Source organism: Pseudophryne corroboree, chromosome 11 (assembly GCF_028390025.1).
Source record: "Pseudophryne corroboree isolate aPseCor3 chromosome 11, aPseCor3.hap2, whole genome shotgun sequence".
Lineage (NCBI taxonomy): Eukaryota > Metazoa > Chordata > Amphibia > Anura > Myobatrachidae > Pseudophryne > Pseudophryne corroboree.
The window spans coordinates 299161368-299183339 of record NC_086454.1 but is presented as its reverse complement, the minus strand read 5'-3'; the positions used below and the strand labels follow the sequence as shown (position 1 = coordinate 299183339).

Here is a 21972-nt window from a genome sequence, read left to right as displayed (position 1 = left end):
GGAGGTTTCGTACTTTAAAGATGAGTTCTGGATTTGGAAACCCACATCTAAGACATAACTTACTCTCAGTGCTGGAGTCCAGGAATCTCTGCAGATAGCTCTGGTATGCACGCAGTGTGCTGCTCTATAAGAGGGACAGAAACCAAGGAATCAATTACAGAAATATGGTTCTATGGGGCAGATGTATTAACCTGGAGAAGGCATAAGGAAGTGATAAACCAGTGATAGGTGCAAGGTGATAAACGCAACAGCCAATCAGCTCCAATATGTAAATGAACACTTAGAAGCTGATTGGCTGATGCGTTATCACCTTCCACTTATCACTGCTTTATCACTTCCTTAAGCCGTCTCCAGGCTTAATACATCTGCCCCAATGCTGTAAGTTCTAGGACCCCAAAATACCGTACAGTGGGTAAAACAATAAGACAGTACAGGGTAATACAGTGCAGTACAATACACTAGAGAAGTAACAAACAGGACTACAACTCCAAACACAGCCACTGACGTGAGGGGTGCAATGGGCAGACCCAACGTAAGCAGAAACCTGTACCTATTAGCGTGGGCAGATAAAGGTGTGTAGATCGTGAAAAGAAATTAAAAACAATGAAGGAGTGGAAACCTGGGGCAGAGAGACCAAGTAGGAGATGTAGATGGTAGCTGATGTGCAAGAGGGAGGGACCTGCTCGTGGAGCCTGCAGTCTAAAGGGAAGGGGTTAGATTATGCTTTATAGAGATCCTGAAAACCTGCAGTGCTGGGTAAGCTTGGGAATTAGGAAATCAGAGCTTTGAAAAAGTCAAGAGTACAGAAGATTTCCTCCTGATGTCTCTTGTCACCATGACAACAACATCAGAGCTTGCAGCTCAACACAGACAGATTCTCTGTCCGCAGATTTTTCAACTTCTGAGATCTGACAGTCACTGTCTTCTCAGCATAATTTTTAAATATGCATGTGGGATTTTACATGTAAATTAGGGCTGGTAACAGTAGTATACTTTATAATTTGGCTGCCCCACAGAATTCTCATCGGTCAAGACAAGGTCTAGTGCAGAGTTTTCCAGTGTGGATCTCAACCGTACCTTTCACCAAATTATGTATTGATAAACATTCAAATACTGCATCCAATATATTCCCCCACATGTGGAGTTGTACACTTGCTTGAATATCCATAATCACTATCAGCGTGCACATGTATCAGTGCTACGTACCCTTGGTGCAAGAGTTGTGTCTAAGACACAATTCTGAATCTCCGCCAACTCTGAATCCCCCATGGATGTGTGTGCTCATCGTCAGAGCATGTGCACTGATGAACATCACAAGATTTGTCCACAAAAGGAACTTGCGTGCAACATCATCCCCTATGTGTACTCTAGATGAGGTATTCTGGGCACCTGGAAGCCCCCCACTTGTGCACTTGTCTACTGGTCATGAATTTATTGTGCCACTACTTACCTGCTGTTCTGACATAGGGAGAGAAATTGTGAGGACTGAACAAGCAAGTGAGTCGTCTTCATCACTATCTACTTCATCACTGCAAACACCTATGGAAACACCAGAATGAGGAACATATAGACAATGATGCATACACATTTACCTTAATCTTGACACATTCACCCGTATAATTAGTGTGAACAGACTCTTATTTTATAGAAGTCTAAAATGACACCCAAATGCATTCAATAAAAGATCACATTATAGTTTATGTACAGTATATATAATGGCACACCTCCTTGTTAATGTAAATATCTAATCATCCAATGATTTTACACCAGCTTGATGCATAAAAGCATCCAGATGTGGTCAAGAGATTCAGTTTTTGCTCAGATCAAAGAATCTTGATCTAAGTGAGTTTAAACGATTGTTGGTGCCAGACAGGGTTGTTTGATTATCTCAGAACCTACAGATCTCCTGGGATTTTCATGCACAGCAGTTTCTACAGTTTGCAGAACATGGTGCACAAAATAGAAAACATCCCGTGAGCGCTAGTTCTGTGGGCTAAAACGCCTTGTTAATAAGAGAGTGACCAGGCTGGTTCAAGCTGACAGGGAGGGGACAGCAATGCAAATAACCATGTGTTACACCCGCAGTATGCAGAAGATGATGACCACCCCAAGTCCCACTCCTGCTAGTGAAGAACAGGAAACTGGGAATGCAGTAGGCACAGGCTCGCCAACACTGGGCATCTAAAAAAAATGTTGCTTGCTCTGACAAAAATTTGGCATAAACAAAATGAATCTATAGATCCATTGCATCAGCCATGGTTTAGGCTGGTAGTAGTGGTGAAAAGATGTCAGGAATGTGTTCTTAGCACACATTAGCCCCTTAACAATTATTTAGACACCACAACTTGTGTATTCCTTTATGGTCACAGTCTAACCTACAGGAATAGCTGCTTTTAGCAGGATAATCCAGCATGTCACCAAGATCATTTCAGGCACGTTCAACGTATAGGCCAATGAGTTGCGTGTATTCCTGGAATTCAATCCAATGGAGCACCATTGGAACATGTGGAATGCGAGATTTGCAGCATGAATGTGGAGCCAGCAAATCTGCAGCAACTGGGTGACCACGGACCAGGATCTGTAAGGTTTGTATCCACCACAACCTTGTTTAATACATATCACAAAAGAATCCAGACTGTTCTGCGGGCAAAGGGGGTCCTACCCAGTATGACATAGGTGTACCTATAAAGTGGCTACAGATTGTATACAGTATTAAGCATTGGGGAGAGACTGCACAACACATACAGTATGTATATATATATATATATATATATACACACATATATATAATATATATATGCAAAGCTGTTGTCCTGCATTGGGCTCTAAACAAAATGTCAGGGTTAGGGTTAGGCTGCAGGGAAGGGGGGTTAGTTTTAGGAACCACCGGGAAGGGGGAGGTTAGGGTTAGGCTGCGGAAAGGAACACTATTACCCTCCCCCTGTCGGGATTTACACTACCAGAATGCTGGCGTTGGTATTCTGATCGCCGCCATCCCTTCAGGTGGGATAACATACTGAATCCATTCACATTGTACACACATACAGTACATGCTTGCATGCACACAGGTGTTCCTTGTCTCCTTGTGCATTTATGCATTTGAGATGAGAACATTTATGGGAATTCATTAGAATAAATTGAATATCTCTTTTGGTGTTTCCTTAATGTCCTTGTACAGAGACCTGTTACTCAGAGCTAGAGAACAGATTATTCATCTACTAACAGAATGTGTGAACTGGAGCAAAATGACAATATTTGGCTTAGAAATGGATTTTAGTTAGAATTATATGTGGAAACTTTAATGAGACACCATCCACAGGAAAATGTAGATATTCAGGGACTTGTGTAACATACTGTATGGTCACTGTATCAGGTTATTATTTATTTAGTATACTGCATCACCATAACCCCCTATATAAGCAATAACAATAAAAGCAGCATGTACTGTATAGATGGAGACAAATGTTTGTTTTAATTACCTAAACTGCACTAGAACAATGAACAGTAGAACAGGAGGAATCCTTTCAGGATCCCAGCAGTCAGAATGCCGATTTGTAATGCCGAATAGGCTAAACATCCTGGTGCCGGAATCCCGACACACATGATGCCGAACGACAAGCCACCGGGTCGCCAGAGAAGTAAGCCGTGGGGAGGGGAGTGGGGGGGTTAGGTTTAGGCTACGGTGGGAAGGTTATGGTCAGACTGCGGCTCCGGGAGGGTTAGGCTGCGGGGGGGGGGGGGGGGATGTTAGGGTTAGGCTGTGCGTGTGTGTGTGGGGGTGGGGGGTGGGGTTAAGTTTAGCCTGTTGGGGGACAGGGGGAAAGGTAAGTCCTGTCAGGATTCCAATCTTCAGGATGACGCGATCGATATTCTGACAGCCGACAACTCGACCTCCAACAAATCATACCAAAACCGAACTGGACAGTGTTATATTAACCCACTGGGGGGGGGGGGCAAGTGTAGCGTGGCCAGAGCCGGATTAAACTCTGTGGAGGGGATGCGGTCAATTTACCTACAGTCAAAATCCTGACGGTCAAAATACCGACAACCATTGGCCGACGGTCGAAATCCCAACAAGGTCAAAATCCCGACATGGTCAAAATACCAACATTTAAAATACCAACAAGGTCATAACACCGACATTTAAAATGTCGACATGTCAAAAAGTCGACACGCGTTTTTTCATGATTTTTTAATTGAAACCGAGATGTTCATACTTTATCATGCCAGTGTACCTGGAGGGGTAATATAATAGTGTGCCGAGCGCAGCGAGGGGGACGCGGTACACTTATACGGTGTCAATGTCGACCTTTGTCGACATATACACCAAAAAATGTCGATATTTTGACCTTGTCTGTATTTTAAATGTCAGTATTTTAACCGTCGGTCAATTGGTGTCGGGTTTTTGACCATCGGAATTTTGATTGTAGGTATTTCATACTGATCCCCTGTGGAGGCCCCTAGGCAGTGGAAATCTTGTGGTCCCCCTCGCAAACGATCTCCTAATACATTTTTAATTTGACCAACCAACAGTCTATGATCGAGAAACTGTAATGTGAATCTGATGTCTATGGTTTATGTACTTTAAGTTGTAAATGTGTACATTACATTAATACAGTATTTACTCTGTAGAGTCTTTAATGTAAAGTTTGTGTTTCTTTCAGTTGATTCATTTTTTCTATCTGTTGGAAACAATTTAAGAAAGCTTGATTGTAATTTTCTTTCAAGATCAAATCATTATTATTTTGATCCGTTGTTGCGGGGCCCATAGGGCAGTGCCTACTCTGCCTGTTTGGTAATCCAGAACTGAGCATGGCCCCCTGATACCCTTCTGATATTTTCCCAGTCATATTCAAAGATATGGCGCATGTGTGATGACCCTGGCTTCCGTAAAAGCCTATAGCTGTTGTAGGACGAGAGGCAGAGCCAGATTAAGCCTTGGGGGCGATGGGAGGGGGGGGGGGGGGTGTATATTACATTGTGTATATAAAATTTAAACCAATGGTATATACTGGATTCAAACTAATAGTTTAATACTGCCTGGGTACTGTTTAGAACTCCATTTAATTGCAAGAATAGCATCAGCCTCTGTACTGCTAACACATTGGGATAGGACTCAGGTGGACTCTCTGTGTGTGTCTCTCTCTAGACCCGAATGTTCTCATTATAAAACAAGTCACGCATGAACCAGATAAGTAGGTGGGCAGGAGGAGAAGCTGGGTCACTTACAGCTCTCTACGCCCTCCTATCTCTCCTCTGGTCGAAGAGCTCTGTCAGTAGCTCATGAAAGTTGATACTCCTGTGTCTCTGCCTGCACTGCACACTGTCCTGCTCACATTCTGGCTGCCTGCTCCTGCTGCTGCACGAGGAGGAACTAGTGATGCCAGTGTGCTCAGGCTGGGAGGGGGGGGGGGGGGTGTACAGTATTCCCCCCATAATCTGGTCATGGCCAGTGATCGACAGTTGGTGGCACTGTGGAGTGCATGAGATGTATGCCAGCAAAAGGAGTTAGTCGTTGAACATGAGCTTGCAAAAACTGAGGAGCAGAGATGCAGAGCGGGGTGAGGTGCAGAGATTAGGAGAGAGACTGGGCAAGCGCAATCGATGAAGTGGTGCCAAGGGTCAGGGCAACTGAGTACCCCGATGAATAGAGCGCAGTGGACTACAGCAGAGTTCCAGCAGAATGTAAGAGAGACATTGTGCAAACAGCATGGCAGCACTGAGGACCACGGCAGGGTCTGCGGAGGCTGGCAGTGAGTAGTGCTGAGCAAGGGAGACGTACCTATTGTAAGTGAGCTGCAATCTAACATATACATCTTTACCAAAGACCAGGGGCATTTTAAGAGAGCAGAGGGCCTACGTGCGGCATCTGTCGCAGGCACCCTGCTCTCCAGCAGCAAGTTGACTCTGGTATAATGCGCAGGACTCCAGGATCATGGCGCCCGTGCTTTGTTCCCGGGGACATCTTTAGTGTGCAAATCACAGGAAAAAAATGCCCATGGTGGCCATTTTGCCAGTGATTTACATCTGCAATGCCGGCAGCCGCCATGGGACTCTGGAGGGTTAAGTGTAATATATGGGTACAGGGTGTGCGGTGTGGGAAGAGGTGGTAACCCTATAGCAGACCCGCCCCCGGTACCCAATGCTGAGATTACAGGCATTGTGAGGCAGGGGGCGGGGCCACGATGACGCTATTCACCATGAAACACATAATTGGCCTACCCCTGCTGTGGGAGGTTGTGAACAGCTGTGGGGGTTTGCTTGCAGGTGGCAGCAGGCCGGGAGACTTGCCCACTCTTACGGGATGGCGGGAGCACCACACGATTTTTGGGAGCCTCCTGGCCATTCTAGGATAGTAGGCAAGTATAGTCTGGGGTTTTGGTGGGACAGTCCCATTTCTTTGGTACTGTCCCGCTGTCCCACCTGCGGGCTGCAGTGTCCCACGGTGGTGAGGGGGGGGGGGGGGGGAGGGCAGTTGGTTGGCTCTGTTACTCACTTAGCAGAGCAGCGGTGAATAGACACTGTGCGCAGGAGTGCAGGAGACAGAGGGGGAGTGGGCATGCCAGCAGCTCATAGAGCGCTGGACATGCCCCCTCAGTGACGAAAAATGGGGGCGTGGCTGGTCTTTGCGGCACTCCCGAGGACAGAACCCGTTTCCCCAGCCATAAAGTTGGAAGGTATGGGGTACTTTACTGTGTGTATAGGCCTAGCCTCTCTGCTGCAGCCTGAGAAGGGCAAGCCAGTGGGGTCATTGCCAGAGAGAGACAGGGAGGAGCCACAGGAGCTGCCGTCTTCACTGTAAGGTACCATCTACACCTAACTTATCTGTGCCCACATTAACCCCCCGGGGTACCACACATGCGCAGAAGCTAGCAAGAGGCTCCGGCTTAGTGCAAAAACATTTGCTATTACTGCTCGGTGGCATCTTTGCGACTTTATCACCCAAAACGTGGCACCACCAGCACTTTACATAGGTAGGGGGGCCTGATGCACAGAACATGTATAATTGTAACATGTGCAGGGGGACCCTATGTCCAGGGGAGGATGCGTCCGCAGTGTGATTGACAGTGGTGGCCATTGGGATGGGTGGGGGAGCTGTCGTTGTGGCGTGGGGGCCTCTGAACACACTGGGCGGCTTTGCCCTGTGCTGGGCGGCCCCCAGCATGTGAGGAGATGAGCGCAGATCACGCTGCGTATCCAGCGATCTGCGTTCCTCTCTGAATTAGGACCTATGAGTACACAGGAAACAAAGGCAGTCTTTATTTAGAATTCATCTGACACCTCTAGGAAAGTTTTCAAAGTCTACTTTTGGTGATTTACGAGATTGATTTTCTAAATCGATCGCTCATATATTCTGCTGCTCTATACTTATTGAGAAATCGATTCAGACTTGTGTTTCTGTTTTCTGAGGTATAATAGGTCAATTTGCCTTTAATACATGTGTTGATAATTAAACTGGCCTGTAAAACACAAGAAAGTAAGAGCTTTATATCACTATTTCTGCAAAAATTTCCCTCATGATCTTTTGCTCCTGGTCAAGATTTTTCCTGTTCATAACACAATAAATGAAGTTGGCGTCTTCCTCCCCCCTCCCCTCAGATTATGTGCTCTGGGCTGTACAATTAAATTGCAATTTTCTTCATGGTGAGCACAAGGTGAGTACACTGCTGTGCAATACACAGACCGGCAGCACTGTAGAGATACTGTATAAAGAATTCAGCGTGCTTTGTTACATTATTACTTATCAATAATAAATGTTTCTATATTGCTGAGGTTTTCCTGCCTTCCTGCGCAGCTTGGAGATGGATGCATTATGAACGCGAGATAGTGACTGTCGGTAATAGTTGTCTGTCCCATCCTATCTGATCACAAGCTAACTGGAGGTGGCCAAAGGGAAGCAGAGAAATCTCTGTGCATGCTCTTTCTATTGCAAATCTAACCTACTTGTCACAGGAGGCTCAGACGACTACACGTGCAGAGAGTGTGACGGGGTGGAGGAAACAGCAGGGGATGACAGAGGTACAGGATATGCGTTGAGTACGGTATGCCGGCAGCCGGGATCTTGGCGGTCAGCATACCGACGCCGGGATTCCAGCCGCCAGAATGCCGGCAGGGGGGCGAGCACAATGAAGCCTCTTGCGGGCTCGCTGCACTTGTTGTGGACACGAGTGGGAATAGCATCTGTCAGACGGGATTCCGGGTGTCGGCATTGTCAGTGGTTGGGATTCCGCCGTCCGTATCCTAACCGCCGGGATCCCTACTGCAAATATGTGACAAGATGGATGCAAAAGGTCATCTTCCCCTGCAAAGGGGATGCAAGTATTGTGATAATTGGCTTATCTGTTGAGTCTCCATATTGGCAACTCCAATAAAGTGTACACAGGATCTATTGATAGGAGATAATAGAATGAGCTCAGAGCTCGACCAACAGTTGGGGAATTGGAGTAATGCAATAACCACAGAGCTAGACTAACCCATATCCAATCAGAGAGTATATATGTATTGCAGTGGGATGCAGTTAGTATCCCAGCAGTCGGGATGCCGGACGCCGGAATTCCGACACCACTCTGAATCCCGTTGCCAGAATACTGAACGTCGACATCCCGAAGGTAAGTAGTGGGGTCACTGTTAGGGACCGGATGGGGTGGAGAGAATTAGGCACTCGCTGTAGCCGGCACTCCCCATTCCCCGCGTCTTAGCAATAGCCACCACCCACTGAATCTTAGCCCTCCCCGCCACCCCAGGCGGGTTAGGGGAGGGAACAGGGGAGCGGTGAAATAATCATGACTTCTCTCCCATAGTGCCAAAGAGCGGACGCCGGAAGGACTGCAGCGGTCGGACGCGGGGCTTGGTGAGTTTTGTGTTTTGTTTTGTCATATGTTTGAGTGTATCAGCGGCGCACCTACTGGGGACAAACTACATGGGGGCATTACTACTGGGGGGCATTACTACTGGGGGCAAACTACAAGGGGGATAACTACTGTGGGCAAACTACAAGGGGGCTAACTACAAGGGGGCATTACTACTGGGGGGCATTACTACTAGGGGCAAACTCCAGGGGGGGCTAACTACAAGGGGGCTAAACTACTGGGGGCATTACTACTGGGGGGCTAAACTACATGAGGGCTAAACTATAGGGAGGCTAAACTACTGGGGGCATAACTGCAGGGGCTAAACTATAGGGCTCATTACCACTGGGGACTAAACTACATGAGGGCTAAACTACAGGGAGGCTAAACTACTGGGGGCATAACTGCAGGGGCTAAACTATAGGGCTCATTACCACTGGGGACTAAACTACATGAGGGCTAAACTACTGGGGGCATAACTGTAGGGGCTAAACTATAGGGCTCATTACCACTGGGGACTAAACTACATGAGGGCTAAACTATAGGGAGGCTAAACTACTGGGGGCATAACTGCAGGGGCTAAACTATAGGGCTCATTACCACTGGGGACTAAACATCATGAGGGCTAAACTACAGGGAGGCTAAACTACTGGGGGCATAACTGCAGGGGCTAAACTATAGGGCTCATTACCACTGGGGACTAAACTACATGAGGGCTAAACTACTGGGGGCATAACTGCAGGGGCTAAACTATAGGGCTCATTACCACTGGGGACTAAACTACATGAGGGCTAAACTATAGGGAGGCTAAACTACTGGGGGCATAACTGCAGGGGCTAAACTATAGGGCTCATTACCACTGGGGACTAAACATCATGAGGGCTAAACTACAGGGAGGCTAAACTGCTGGGGGCATAACTACAGGGACTAAACTAGTGGGGCATTACTACTGGGGACACTACTAATGAGGGCATTGTAAAGGGGGCACTTCATAAGGGGCATCACTCCTGGGGACATTAGGGGCACTACTACTGGGGGCACTGCATAAGGGGCACAACTACTATGGGCTCTCTATAAGGGGCACTACTACTGGTGGCATTGCATAAGGGGCACCTCTACTACGGGCTCTATATAAGGGGCACTACCACTGTGGGCACTACCAGTACAGTGGACATTGCATAAGAGGCACTACAACTGTGGGCATTGTATAAGGGGCGCTACTGCTGTGGGCATTATGTGTATTATGGATGCTACTACTGTGGGCTTTGTGTTTAAGGGATACTAATGTGTGATAACATGAATAAGGGACACTACTATGTGGTGTAATGTGAATAAGATTGTGCTACTGTGTGGCATAATTTTAATTGGGGATACTATTGTGTGACCACACCTCTTTCTTTTTGAGACCACGCTCATTTTGCACGCAATACCTTTATTGCATGGGCGCCAGGGGGAGGGGGGGTGAGTTCCACCACCTCTCTAGGACCACTTTAAGCACTGATTGTGGCCCTTCGATGCATGACTTCGGGAAGGGCCACGATGACCCTCGTACCTCCAACATGGTTTTTTTTTAAATGTAAGTATGATTTTAAAATTCAAAGACCTAAGACAACCAGTATGGCTGCAGATGGCAGAGAGAGAGAGAGAGAGAGACAGCCATAAATGAAGCAGCAGTCGTAGTGATCTTGGCTCTTTATGCAATGATGGAAAAATGCCTGCGCCATGTCCCTGTGTTGCAACGTCCCTTCTCTATTAAGTGATTCCCCTATCAGTGCTTTCATATCTTCCCCAGTTCCCTGCTAGCTAAAGTATGTGCACTAACTAAACACTGTGTAATTGCAATATTCTTGGTTTGTTCTTCGTCTGTCCTCAGAGGAGACATCAATTAGCAATCACTTAATAAGCCCCTGTAGTGATTTCCCTTCAATGTGTCAGCCCGGTATTACTGGACACGACAGATGCCAGATCTGCTGTAAAGACTGTTTCAGAAGAATAAAAACACAAACATTTAAGAACAGCATCCACATTGGGTCTGACTCTTTGGTGTCATATAGGGTGGCCAATCCCGGGCCGTTTCTTCAAAACCGGGATTCGGGATTGAAAAACTCTCAATCCCGGAATTCCTGGGATTAAGTTGAAAAATTTAAATAACCCATACATGCATACATACATAAAATAACAAACCTATTCACATACATATATATATATAGTCCACCTAAACACATACACACATGCATACATTCGCACACATATGCATACATAGTCACACACATACATACTGTCACATACATAGTCACACACCTATACACATGCAAATACAGGTTGAGTATCCCTTATCCAAAATTCAAAATCCCACATTTTTGGTTACCCTACTGAGATAGTGACACATATACATATATATTATTTGATATATCTATATAATATATCTATATATACACATAATATATATGTTATTATCTCAGTAGGGGACACAAAAATGTGGGATTTTGAATTTTGGATAAAGGATACTCAACCTGTATACAGTCACACGTATACATACATGGTCACACATATACAGTAGTCACATTACATACATACAGTGCCCCTTCCCTGAGTCACACTAACCATTTAGGCTGGCTGCTAGTGGATAATCAGGTAACAGCGCATGGATCCCGGGATTGGAAGTGCCAATTCCAGTGTTTTTGGGCCAGAATACCGGGATCCCGCCAATCCAGATCCTGGGATTGGCCTCCCCAGTGTCATATACTAAATGGCGTTTCATGCAGGACACAAAAATCTGCACATCCTTGCATTTTCCAGTGTATATAATGTGTGTAAAAAAAATAAAAAAATTGTTTAAATCAACATACTGTATAAAAAATGTTTTTGTTAAATATTTTTAAAAAAAAGTAAACATTTTTATTTAGCTAAATAGATACCGGCAGAAAAATATCACCATAAAACTGGTAGGGTATGCTAGAACAGCTCTCGGGATTCCGTCGGTCTGTATACTAACCGCGGGATCTGGCAGCAGAATGCCACTGGTGGGGCGAGCGCAACGAAGCCACTTGCGGGCTCGGTGGTGAACTGCGCTCGCCACAGGTTCTATTACCACTCTATGGGTGTTGTGGAGACCCACGAGTGGGAATAGTCCCTGCTAGTTGCCATGCCATCTATCGGGAATTCATGCGGGCAGGATGCAGGGGTCGGTATTGTGACCGGCAGTCACATAACTACATCCCCATAAAACAAATGTAAAAGTGTTCAATAAAGATGACTTCATTTATAATAGGGACATAAATGCAGAGTGTCAACCAAATACAACAGAAACAAATATATATTAGAGAGCTTTTCATTAAAGCGGTATGACCAGCTACTCAGGAAACTGTCACTCAGCTGCTGCTTCCCCCTAGTGGAGACCTGAGAACTGCAGGATCAAACATCTTTCTCCAGGTGGTCAGTGGTAGAGCAGCAGCTGATCTTTTCTGCTTACCTTAACTTTAAATAGCTCCAGAGGGAAGGTGTGAGTGTGAGAACCAATGGAAAGCCACAATCTCAGTGCCTTATTGGTCCACATGACCACACCTCCCTCAGTAGTTCTACATAGCACATGGCTTCTCGACGGGACTGGAAGATGAACAATGGTGCCCAGTGTAAAACATCAGTGTGTTGCAGCGACAGACCCCCTGGGTGATATCTGTTCACCCTCTTTGGAAGCTCAGCTTTAAACTGAACTACAGGTGCTGCCTCCACTGGTATCAAACTAAAATGTATTACTGAAGTATGGTTTTTCTGTAGCAATTTAAATAATAAAACAACAGTTTTCAAATACTTTATTAACTTATCAGTGTCAATGTGATCATTAAAATGCCCATCAGGAATATTACTATCCATAAAAAATGTGCCTTAGTAGCATTAATGCCCAATAAGATGCCATGCTTCACAAACAGAGGGTAACTCATAATGCCAATTATCGACCGATGTGTGTCTGATGTCTGCGTCTTCTTACACAAGCTCTTAGAGGCCTCCAGAGGATGCCCCAATAGAAATCCCAGCGGTTGTGACATTAGCATATTTTCTAAATCCCAGCTGCGATGGCATTTGCGTACTGTACATCTCTGAATCAGGGCCTGAGATCCATTAGGACTGCAGTATGATTGAGTCTGTGACAAGAGATGCCAGAAGTGAGGAATGAGGGCAGGTGGAAGAGGCAGATAGGTAATGGGGGAAATAATAGTATGGCATAATCAGTGCCGTAACTAGGCATTTTAGCGCTGTGTGCAAGAAAAGACACTGGCGCCCCCCCATGAAAGACAGGGGTAGTGCGCGCAGCAGGCGCGCGGAAAATATATAGGAGCATGGCCACAAAATAATACCAATTTACTACGGTGCACAGTAGTCTCCATTATTCAAATTACGCAGCACAGTAGCGCCACTACACCAGATAGAGCTCCTTTTACACATTACGGCAGACAATCCCCCTTTTTACACATTATGGCAGACAGCGTCCCCTTTTTACACATTACGGCAGACAGCGTCCCCATTTTAAACATTACGTCAGACAGTGTCCCCCTTTTTACACATTATGGCAGACAGAGTCCCCTTATTACACATTACGGCAGGTAGCATCCCCTTTTACACAGTACGGCAGGTAGAGCTCCATTTTACACATTACGGCAGGTAGAGTGACGAGAGAGAGAGAGAGAGGGGGTGGGAGAGAGGGAAGGGAACGAGAGAGAGAGAGAGAGAGAGAGAGAGATATGGTTGGGAAGGAGAGAAACAGAAAGGTGGCAGCAAGGCCGCTATCAGAAACTGCGGGGCTCAGTACAGATGAAACAGGCAGGGCCCCCCTCCAACCCGGACCACACATAGCAACATGTACTGACTTTGTGACAGCTGCAAATAGCCGACTACCCACAGAAGAAGCTGCTGCAGAACATCTTTGAATGCAGAAATGTTAAGAAGCAGACAAACAGCAAATACTAAATGACCTGAGTACAGGAGACCCTGTAGTATGGGAGATCCTGTAGTATAGGAAACCCTTCTAAACAGGAGACAGCAGTATGGGAGACCCTGCAGGAGATCGTCAGCGCAGGTGACTCTGCAGAATAGGAGACCCCCAGGACTTGCCCATAGAACACCCCCAGCATGCTGCACTCACTGTCCAGTGTCACCTCCTTGCCAACCTTCTTTAGTGCCTGCACAGCCTCATCATGTGGGGCATCTCTCAGGTCCATGGTCTTGCCCCCGATGCCCATATCCCCCCAGCTCCTGCTTCACCACCATTGCTCCTCATGCTCTTATTGCCGATTGCCTCCACCTGCTTTGTCAGCTCAGTGAGGGCAGTCCTGACCTCCTGGGGGCTGCTGGGCTCCTGCTGCCTCTGGCAGCCCACTCACAGTGATCTGGGGTGCAACGTGGCGCTCATCAGTTAGAGAACTGCGCCCTGAGCCTTCAGATGTAGTGGCTGCCGTAATCCTGTGGGCCGTGACTGCTGAGCTGCTGCTGGAGGACTCCCCGCGGCCGCGATGCTCCCGACCGCTGCTGTTGTTGCCATCCCAGCACTGCAGTGTCCCCTGCTGCAGCACGCTCTCTGCGCACAGCAGAAAACTAGTGTGCGCCGAGCCCAGCATCCAGCGCGGAAGCTGTGTAATTAGTGAGGTGACAGGGCCAAAAGTATTAAGCAGGTAGCCATGCAATACTCGTGCGACGCGCCAGCAGGGCCCCATGTGTGTGCCAGCGGATGCGCCCTCAGTGCAGATGCGCTGTGTGCAACGCACCGCTGGCCCACACCTAGTTACGGCCCTGGGAATAATCTTGTATGGGGAAAGGGTAACGTCTAGGAATGCTTCAATAGAGACGGCTGAGCTGGTGCTTATTTGGCAAGCAGATAGATGGCTTCAGGGAAAGTTCTCCCACTCTTTACTTATGTTGAAGGTTGTGTCTTTGGTAGTGTTCTTGTGGCTGATTGCTGTTGCAGTTATTGACACTGTAGATAGTTAATGGGCTTGTAGTTCCAGATGTGATCTCAACACCATGGGCTTAACTATAGTGGGTGCAAGGGGTGACATTGCTATGGGGCACAAAGGCTTAGGGAAGGCTGGACCCAGGTTATTACATTGCTTACTAACTTCCCTGATTTGCCTGCTAAGCAATTGGGTCTGATCCATTGCCCAGCCTGCGTTGTGTGACATTACATTCTCAGTGAGAGCAGTGTGTAGTGCATGCTACAATGGTAAGGGGGCACTGTAATGTGACCCAGTGTGAACTGGAGGCCACTGTAATGTGGAGTAATATGTACTGGAGGCCACTGTAATGTGGAATAATATGAACTGGAGGTCACTGTAATGTGGAATAATATGAACTGGAGGTCACTGTAATGTGGAATAATATGAACTGGAGGTCACTAATGTGGAATAATATGAACTGGAGGTCACTGTAATGTGGAATAATATGAACTGGAGGTCACTGTAATGTGGAATAATATGAACTGGAGGTCACTGAAATGTGGAATAATATGAACTGGAGGTCACTGTAATGTGGAATAACATGAACTGGAGGCCACTGTAATGTGGAATAACATGAACTGGAGGCCACTGTAATGTGGAATAATATGAACTGGAGGCCACTGTAATGTGGAATAATATGAACTGGAGGTCACTGTAATGTGGAATAACATGAACTGGAGGCCACTGTAATGTGGAATAACATGAACTGGAGGCCACTGTAATGTGGAATAATATGAACTGGAGGTCACTGTAATGTGGAATAATATGAACTGGTGGCCACTGTAATGTGGAATAATATGAACTGGAGGCCACTGTAATGTGGAATAATATGAACTGGAGGTCACTAATGTGGAATAATATGAACTGGAGGTCACTGTAATGTGGAATAATATGAACTGGAGGCCACTGTAATGTGGAATAACATGAACTGGAGGTCACTGTAATGTGGAATAACATGAACTGGAGGCCACTGTAATGTGGCACAATATGAACTGGAGGCCACTGTAATGTGGAATAATATGAACTGGAGGTCACTGTAATGTGGAATAATATGAACTGGAGGCCACTGTAATGTGGCACAATATGAACTGGAGACCACTGTAATGTGCATAATCTGATCTGCTCATTGTGTTGTGGATGTACTAGGACGTTACATAATAAGAACTGGGGCACTGAAATGTTGCATAATATGAACTGGGGACACTAAATGTTGCAATGTGAATTGGGGATACTGTGTGGCATAATATGTACTGGCAGCCCTATAATGTGACATCACGTAAACAAGGAAACTACAATGGTTCATAAAATGAACTAGGGCACTATTAGCCAATGTAAGCAGCATTCTAGAGAAACTTAGGCCCATATTTATCAAGCCTTGGAGAGTGATAAATAGCACGGTGATAAAGGGGCCTACTTACTAAGCTTTGGGTGGAGATTATGGTGGCCAATCCTAGGATCGGAATCGGCGGTATCCCGGGATTCAGTCTTAAAATTGGCCGGGATTCAATCCCGGGATCGGAGCTTCCAATCCCGGGGATTTCGGGATTGGCCACCACTATACTTTTCTCTATGCCGGACAAAGTTGAGCGTCCTCAGGAGACTCAGACGCTGCCCGGCTTACCTTGCTCAGCTCCCCCTGTCCCCCGTTGTGCGCATCATGTGAAGTCAGAGTTAACGCTGCGCAGCCAGCGCCCACTGCCCGCCAGCCGGACCTCATCTCCTGCACTACCCCGAATCTCACCTCCTCCAGCAAGTGGTCCATCCTCCCGCCCGTCCAGGTTACAGTGAGTTTTGTGGGGGAGGAAGGGCCACATAGAAGAGAATCCAATCCCGGGAATCCCGGGATTGATCATTTTTCAGACCTGATACCTGGGATTGAAAAATGGCCCGGGATTGGCCACCCTAGTGGAAATAAAGTGGACGGAGATAAAGTACAAACCAATCATCTCCTAACTGTCATGTCACAGACTGTGTTTGCAAAATGGCATTTAGGAGCTGATTGGCTGGTACTTTATTTCCATCCAAGGCTTAGTAAATAGACCCCAAAGTACCAACCAACCAGCTCCTGTTATTTCTCAAACACAGCCTGTAACATGGCAGTTAGGAGCTGATTGGTTGGTACTTTATCACTGTGCAATTTCTCACTCTCCAAGGCTTGATAAATGGGGGCCTTAGATTGCACACTGTATTCGTTTACTCTTCAATTTTGTGTAAATCACTGAAGAATTGGGAGCATTAACTGGGAGGGTACAGGGGCGAATAAACACAGGGAACCTGCTTTTATGCCGTTTCCTAAAAGAAAATGAATTTCAGTAATGTTTTAAAAATGTAAACCCCCACATTAATACTAGTGAGTGATTCATTCATAAAATATTGCTTATTTGTAATACAAAGGTTTACTTTTAATGTGTATAAGTCGCACTCCGGAATACACTGAAACGCACTTAAGGCGTAAAAAAAATTAGCATGATTTAAAAATGTATGTCTAGTGATTAGGTCAAATATGCTGACTGAAGCAATGTTGTCTGATGCTTCACTGATTTTGTGAGCCGTGGACCTGATTACTTACGGATCGCTATTGAGGCTGAGATAGTGATGTTCACAAATCTGCTACTGCTAAAATTCACGTGTACAGCCACCCAGAAAGGATAAAAGACGCCCACTGATGTATTCGCAAACCTAGCAGATTCGCAATGCATATAAAGAACACCATCAACATTTGCGGCTGACCCCAGCATACTCAAATCAATGAGAAAGAAGTCGCACACTCCCCAGAAAACGTCCATGACACTCCTGCATTTTCCTAACCTCTCCCCACAAACGCCATGCCCCCCCTCCCCCCCTCACACAAACGGTCACTTCCTGTCAATCAAAATGCGTACTCTTTACAATTAGGCTGCGTACGCAGCACATACGCAATGCGTTCACACAGGGCCGTTTCTAGACAATTTGGCTCCCAGTGCGAGATTTAAAAAATGCGCCCCCCCCCCATTGCTATAAAAAAAAAATGCGTGCCCCCCCATATAGCTATAAAAAGAAAAAGCATGCGCGCGCGCTCCTGACAAGGGTGTGTGGCCTGATTAAAATGGGCGTGGTCTCATTAAAGTGGGCGTGGTCTCGTCTGATATCATCACGCCCACCACAGGGGGGGAAAAATAAAAATAAAAAAAGTCCCCATTTTACACATTACAGCAGGCAAGTGTCCCCATTTTACACAGCGCGGCAGGCAGGTGTCCCCATTTTACAAAGTGCGGCAGGCAGGTATCCCCATTTTACACAGTGCGGCAGGCAGGTATCCCCATTTTACACAGTACGGCAGGCAGGTATCCCCATTTTACACAGTACGGCAGGCAGATATCCCCATTTTACACAGTACGCTGCCAGGTGCCCCCATTTTACAAAGTGCGGCAGGCAGGTATCCCCATTTTACACAGTGCGGCAGGCAGGTATCCCCATTTTACACAGCGCAGCAGGCACGTGCCCCCATTTTACACAGTACGGCAGGCAGGTGTCCCCATTTTACACAGTGCGGCAGGCAGATATCCCCATTTTACACAGTGCGGCAGGCAGGTATCCCCATTTTTCACAGTACGGCAGGCAGATATCCCCATTTTACTCAGTACGCAGGCAGGTACCCCCATTTTACACATTGCGGCAGGCAGGTGTCCCCATTTTACACAGTGCGGCAGGCAGGTGTCCCCATTTTACACAGTACGCAGGCAGGTGCCCCCACTTTACACAGTGCGGCAGGCGCCCCCACTTTACACAGTGCGGCAGGCAGGTATCCCCATTTTACACAGTGCGGCAGGCAGGTATCCCCATTTTACACAGTGCGGCAGGCAGGTATCCCCATTTTACACAGTGCGGCAGGCAGGTATCCCCATTTTACACAGTACGCAGGCAGGTGCCCCCATTTTACACAGTGCGGCAGGCAGGTGTCCCCATTTTACACAGTGCGGCAGGCAGGTGCCCCCATTTTACACAGTGCGGCAGGCAGGTGTCAAGTGGGGGGGGGGAGGAAGGGGGAGAGAGAGAGAGATAGAGATAATACTTACATCTTCCCGCTCTTCGGGTCCGGCCGCCTCACGTCCCGCGCGTCGGCCGCCTCCTCCTTCCAGGCTTATCTCCTCTCCTCCCTCTTCCCGAGCGCTCCTGCTCGGGGGGCGGGGCTTCGCGGAATGACGCGTTTGCGTCGTGACAACTCCGTCCCCCGAGCAGGAGCGCTCGGGAAGAGGGAGGAGAGGAGATAAGGACACACAAAGTGCCGCGGCGGGCGCCCCGTGCGGTTGCACGGCTCGCCCGCCGCTAGAAACGGCACTGCATTTACACTGCATGCACAGTCTGCTGATAATCGCTCGCTGCGTGCAATCTCACATTTGCAAATGGTAGTGAATCAGGCCCTATGTGCAGCACTACCAAATAGTTTAAGTTCTTTTTCTGGAAAAGCGCAGAAGGAGGCACAGAAACGTGCGACAGGGAATGATTAGCAGAGATCCGGGGAATTTCATTCAAAGCTCTTCCCTAATGTAATTGGTCCTAGAAATACAGTGCCTGAAATGCCATTCTGACAGTCGGGATTCCAGCGTCGGTGTTTTGACCATCAGGATTCTGTACCCAACCCAGTCAACCATACATCTTACAGAATCCACTTTTCTCTAACGTCCTAAGTGGATGCTGGGACTCCGTAAGGACCATGGGGAATAGCGGCTCCGCAGGAGACAGGGCACAAAATAAAAGCTTGAGATATCAGGTGGTGTGCACTGGCTCCTCCCCCTATGACCCTCCTCCAAGCCAGTTAGATTTTTGTGCCCGGCCGAGAAGGGTGCAAACTAGGTAGCTCTCCAGAGCTGCTTAGAATAAAAGTTTAGTTAGGTTTTTTTATTTTCAGTGAGTCCTGCTGGCAACAGGCTCACTGCATCGTGGGACTAAGGGGAGAAGAAGCGAACTCACCTGAGTGCAGAGTGGATTGGGCTTCTTAGGCTACTGGATGTTAGCTCCAGAGGGACGATCACAGGTTCAGCCTGGATGGGTCACCGGAGCCGCGCCGCCGTCCCCCTTACAGAGCCAGAAGAGACGAAGGTCCGGTGAAAGCGGCGGCAGAAGACATCCTGTCTTCAAGACTAAGGTAGCGCACAGCACCGCAGCTGTGCGCCATTGCTCTCAGCACACTTCACACTCCGGTCACTGAGGGTGCAGGGCGCTGGGGGGGAGCGCCCTGAGACGCAATATAACACACATATACCTTAGCTGGCAAAAGGAATACATCACATATAGCTCCAGGGCTATATGGATGTATTTTTTCCCCTGCCATTTTACACAAAAAAGCGGGAGTTAAGGACGTCGTGAAGGGGCGGGGCCTATCTCCTCAGCACACTGGCGCCATTATTCCCTCACAGCTCCGCTGGAAGGACGGCTCCCTGATTCTCCCCTGCAGTACTGCATCTGATTCAGGGTAAAAAAGAGAAGGGGGGGCATTTTGGCAGCAAATAACTAGATTAACAGCAGCTATAAGGGATTAACACTTATATAAGGTTATCCCTGTATATATATAGCGCTGGGTGTGTGCTGGCAGACTCTCCCTCTGTCTCTCCAAAGGGCTAAGTGGGGTCCTGTCCTCTATCAGAGCATTCCCGGTGTGTGTGCTGTGTGTCGGTACGCGTGTGTCGACATGTATGAGGAGGAAAATGAGGTGGAGGCGGAGCAGTTGCCTGTGTTAGTGATGTCACCCCCTAGGGAGTCGACACCTGACTGGATGATTGTGTTTAAGCAATTAAGTGATAATGTCAGCAATTTACAAAAAAAACTGTTGACGACATGAGAAAGCCGGCAAATCAATTAGTGCCTGTTCAGGCGTCTCAGACACCCTCAGGGGCCCTAAAACGGCCGCTACCTCAGTGGGTCGACACGGATCCAGATACTGAATCTAGTGTCGACGGTGACGAGACAAACGTAATGTCCAGTAGGGCCACACGTTACATGATCACGGCAATGAAAGAGGCATTGAACCTTTCTGACACTACAAATACCTCAAAGGCGGGTATTATGTGGGGTGTGAAAAAACTGCCAATAGTTTTTCCTGAGTCTGAGGAAATAAATGAGGTGTGTGATAAAGCGTGGGTTTCCCCCGATAAAAAACAGCTAATTTCTAATAAGTTATTAGCACTATACCCTTTCCCGCCAGAGGTTAGGGCACGGTGGGAAACACCCCCTAGGGTAGATAAGGCGCTCACACGTTTATCTAAACAAGTAGCGTTACCGTCCCCTGATACGGCCACCGTCAAAGAACCAGCTGATAGGAGGCTGGAAAATATCCTGAAAAGTATATACACACATACTGGTGTTATACTGCGACCAGCAATCGCATCAGCCTGGATGTGCAGTGCTGGAGTCGCATGGGCGGATTCCCTGACTGAGAATATTGATACCCTGGATAGGGACAATATTCTGTTAACTATAGAACATTTAAAGGATGCATTGCTATATATGCGTGATGCGCAGAGGGATATTTGTACCCTGGCATCAAGAGTAAGCGCAATGTCCATCTCTGCCAGAAGAGCATTATGGACCAGACAGTGGTCAGGGGACGCAGATTCCAAACGGCACATGGAAGTATTGCCGTATAAGGGGGAGGAGTTATTTGGGGCTGGTCTAACAGACCTGGTGGCCACGGCAACGGCTGGAAAATCCACCTTTTTACCCCAGGTTACTTCACATCAACAGAAAAAGACACAGTCTTTTCAAACTCAGTCCTTTCGTTCCCATAAGTACAAGCGAGCAAAAGGTCACTCTTTTCTGCCCAAGGGCAGAGGAAGAGGAAAAAGGCAGCACCATGCAGCCGCTTCCCAGGAGCAGAAGCCCTCCCCTGCTTCTGCCAAGTCTTCAGCATGACGCTGGGGCTTTACAAGCAGACTCAGACACGGTGGGGGCCCGTCTCAAGTATTTCAACGCGCAGTGGGCTCACTCGCAAGTGGATCCCTGGATTCTACAGGTAGTATCACAGGGGTACAAACTGGAATTCGAGGCGTTTCCTCCTCATCGGTTCCTGAAGTCTGCTTTACCAAAGTCTCCCTCCGACAGGGAGGCAGTTCTGGAAGCCATTCACAAGCTGTACTCCCAGCAGGTGATAATCAAGGTAC

The 21972-nt window shown here is 47.4% G+C and overlaps 1 protein-coding gene across 6 annotated transcripts in view; it reads right to left on the bottom strand.

Annotated features, from left to right (window-relative positions):
* The window catches only part of LOC134969512 (serine/threonine-protein kinase Nek11-like), an 840206-nt gene that overhangs the window by 131541 nt on the left and 686693 nt on the right, over positions 1 to 21972 (bottom strand). For all 6 annotated transcript variants that reach the window (XM_063945508.1, XM_063945509.1, XM_063945511.1 and 3 more), the window contains 2 exons: positions 1451 to 1539; positions 64 to 124 (listed from right to left, as the gene is read on the bottom strand). In XM_063945508.1, the coding sequence (XP_063801578.1) occupies positions 64 to 124; positions 1451 to 1539 (150 nt within the window). The remainder of the gene's footprint in view (positions 1 to 63; positions 125 to 1450; positions 1540 to 21972) is intronic.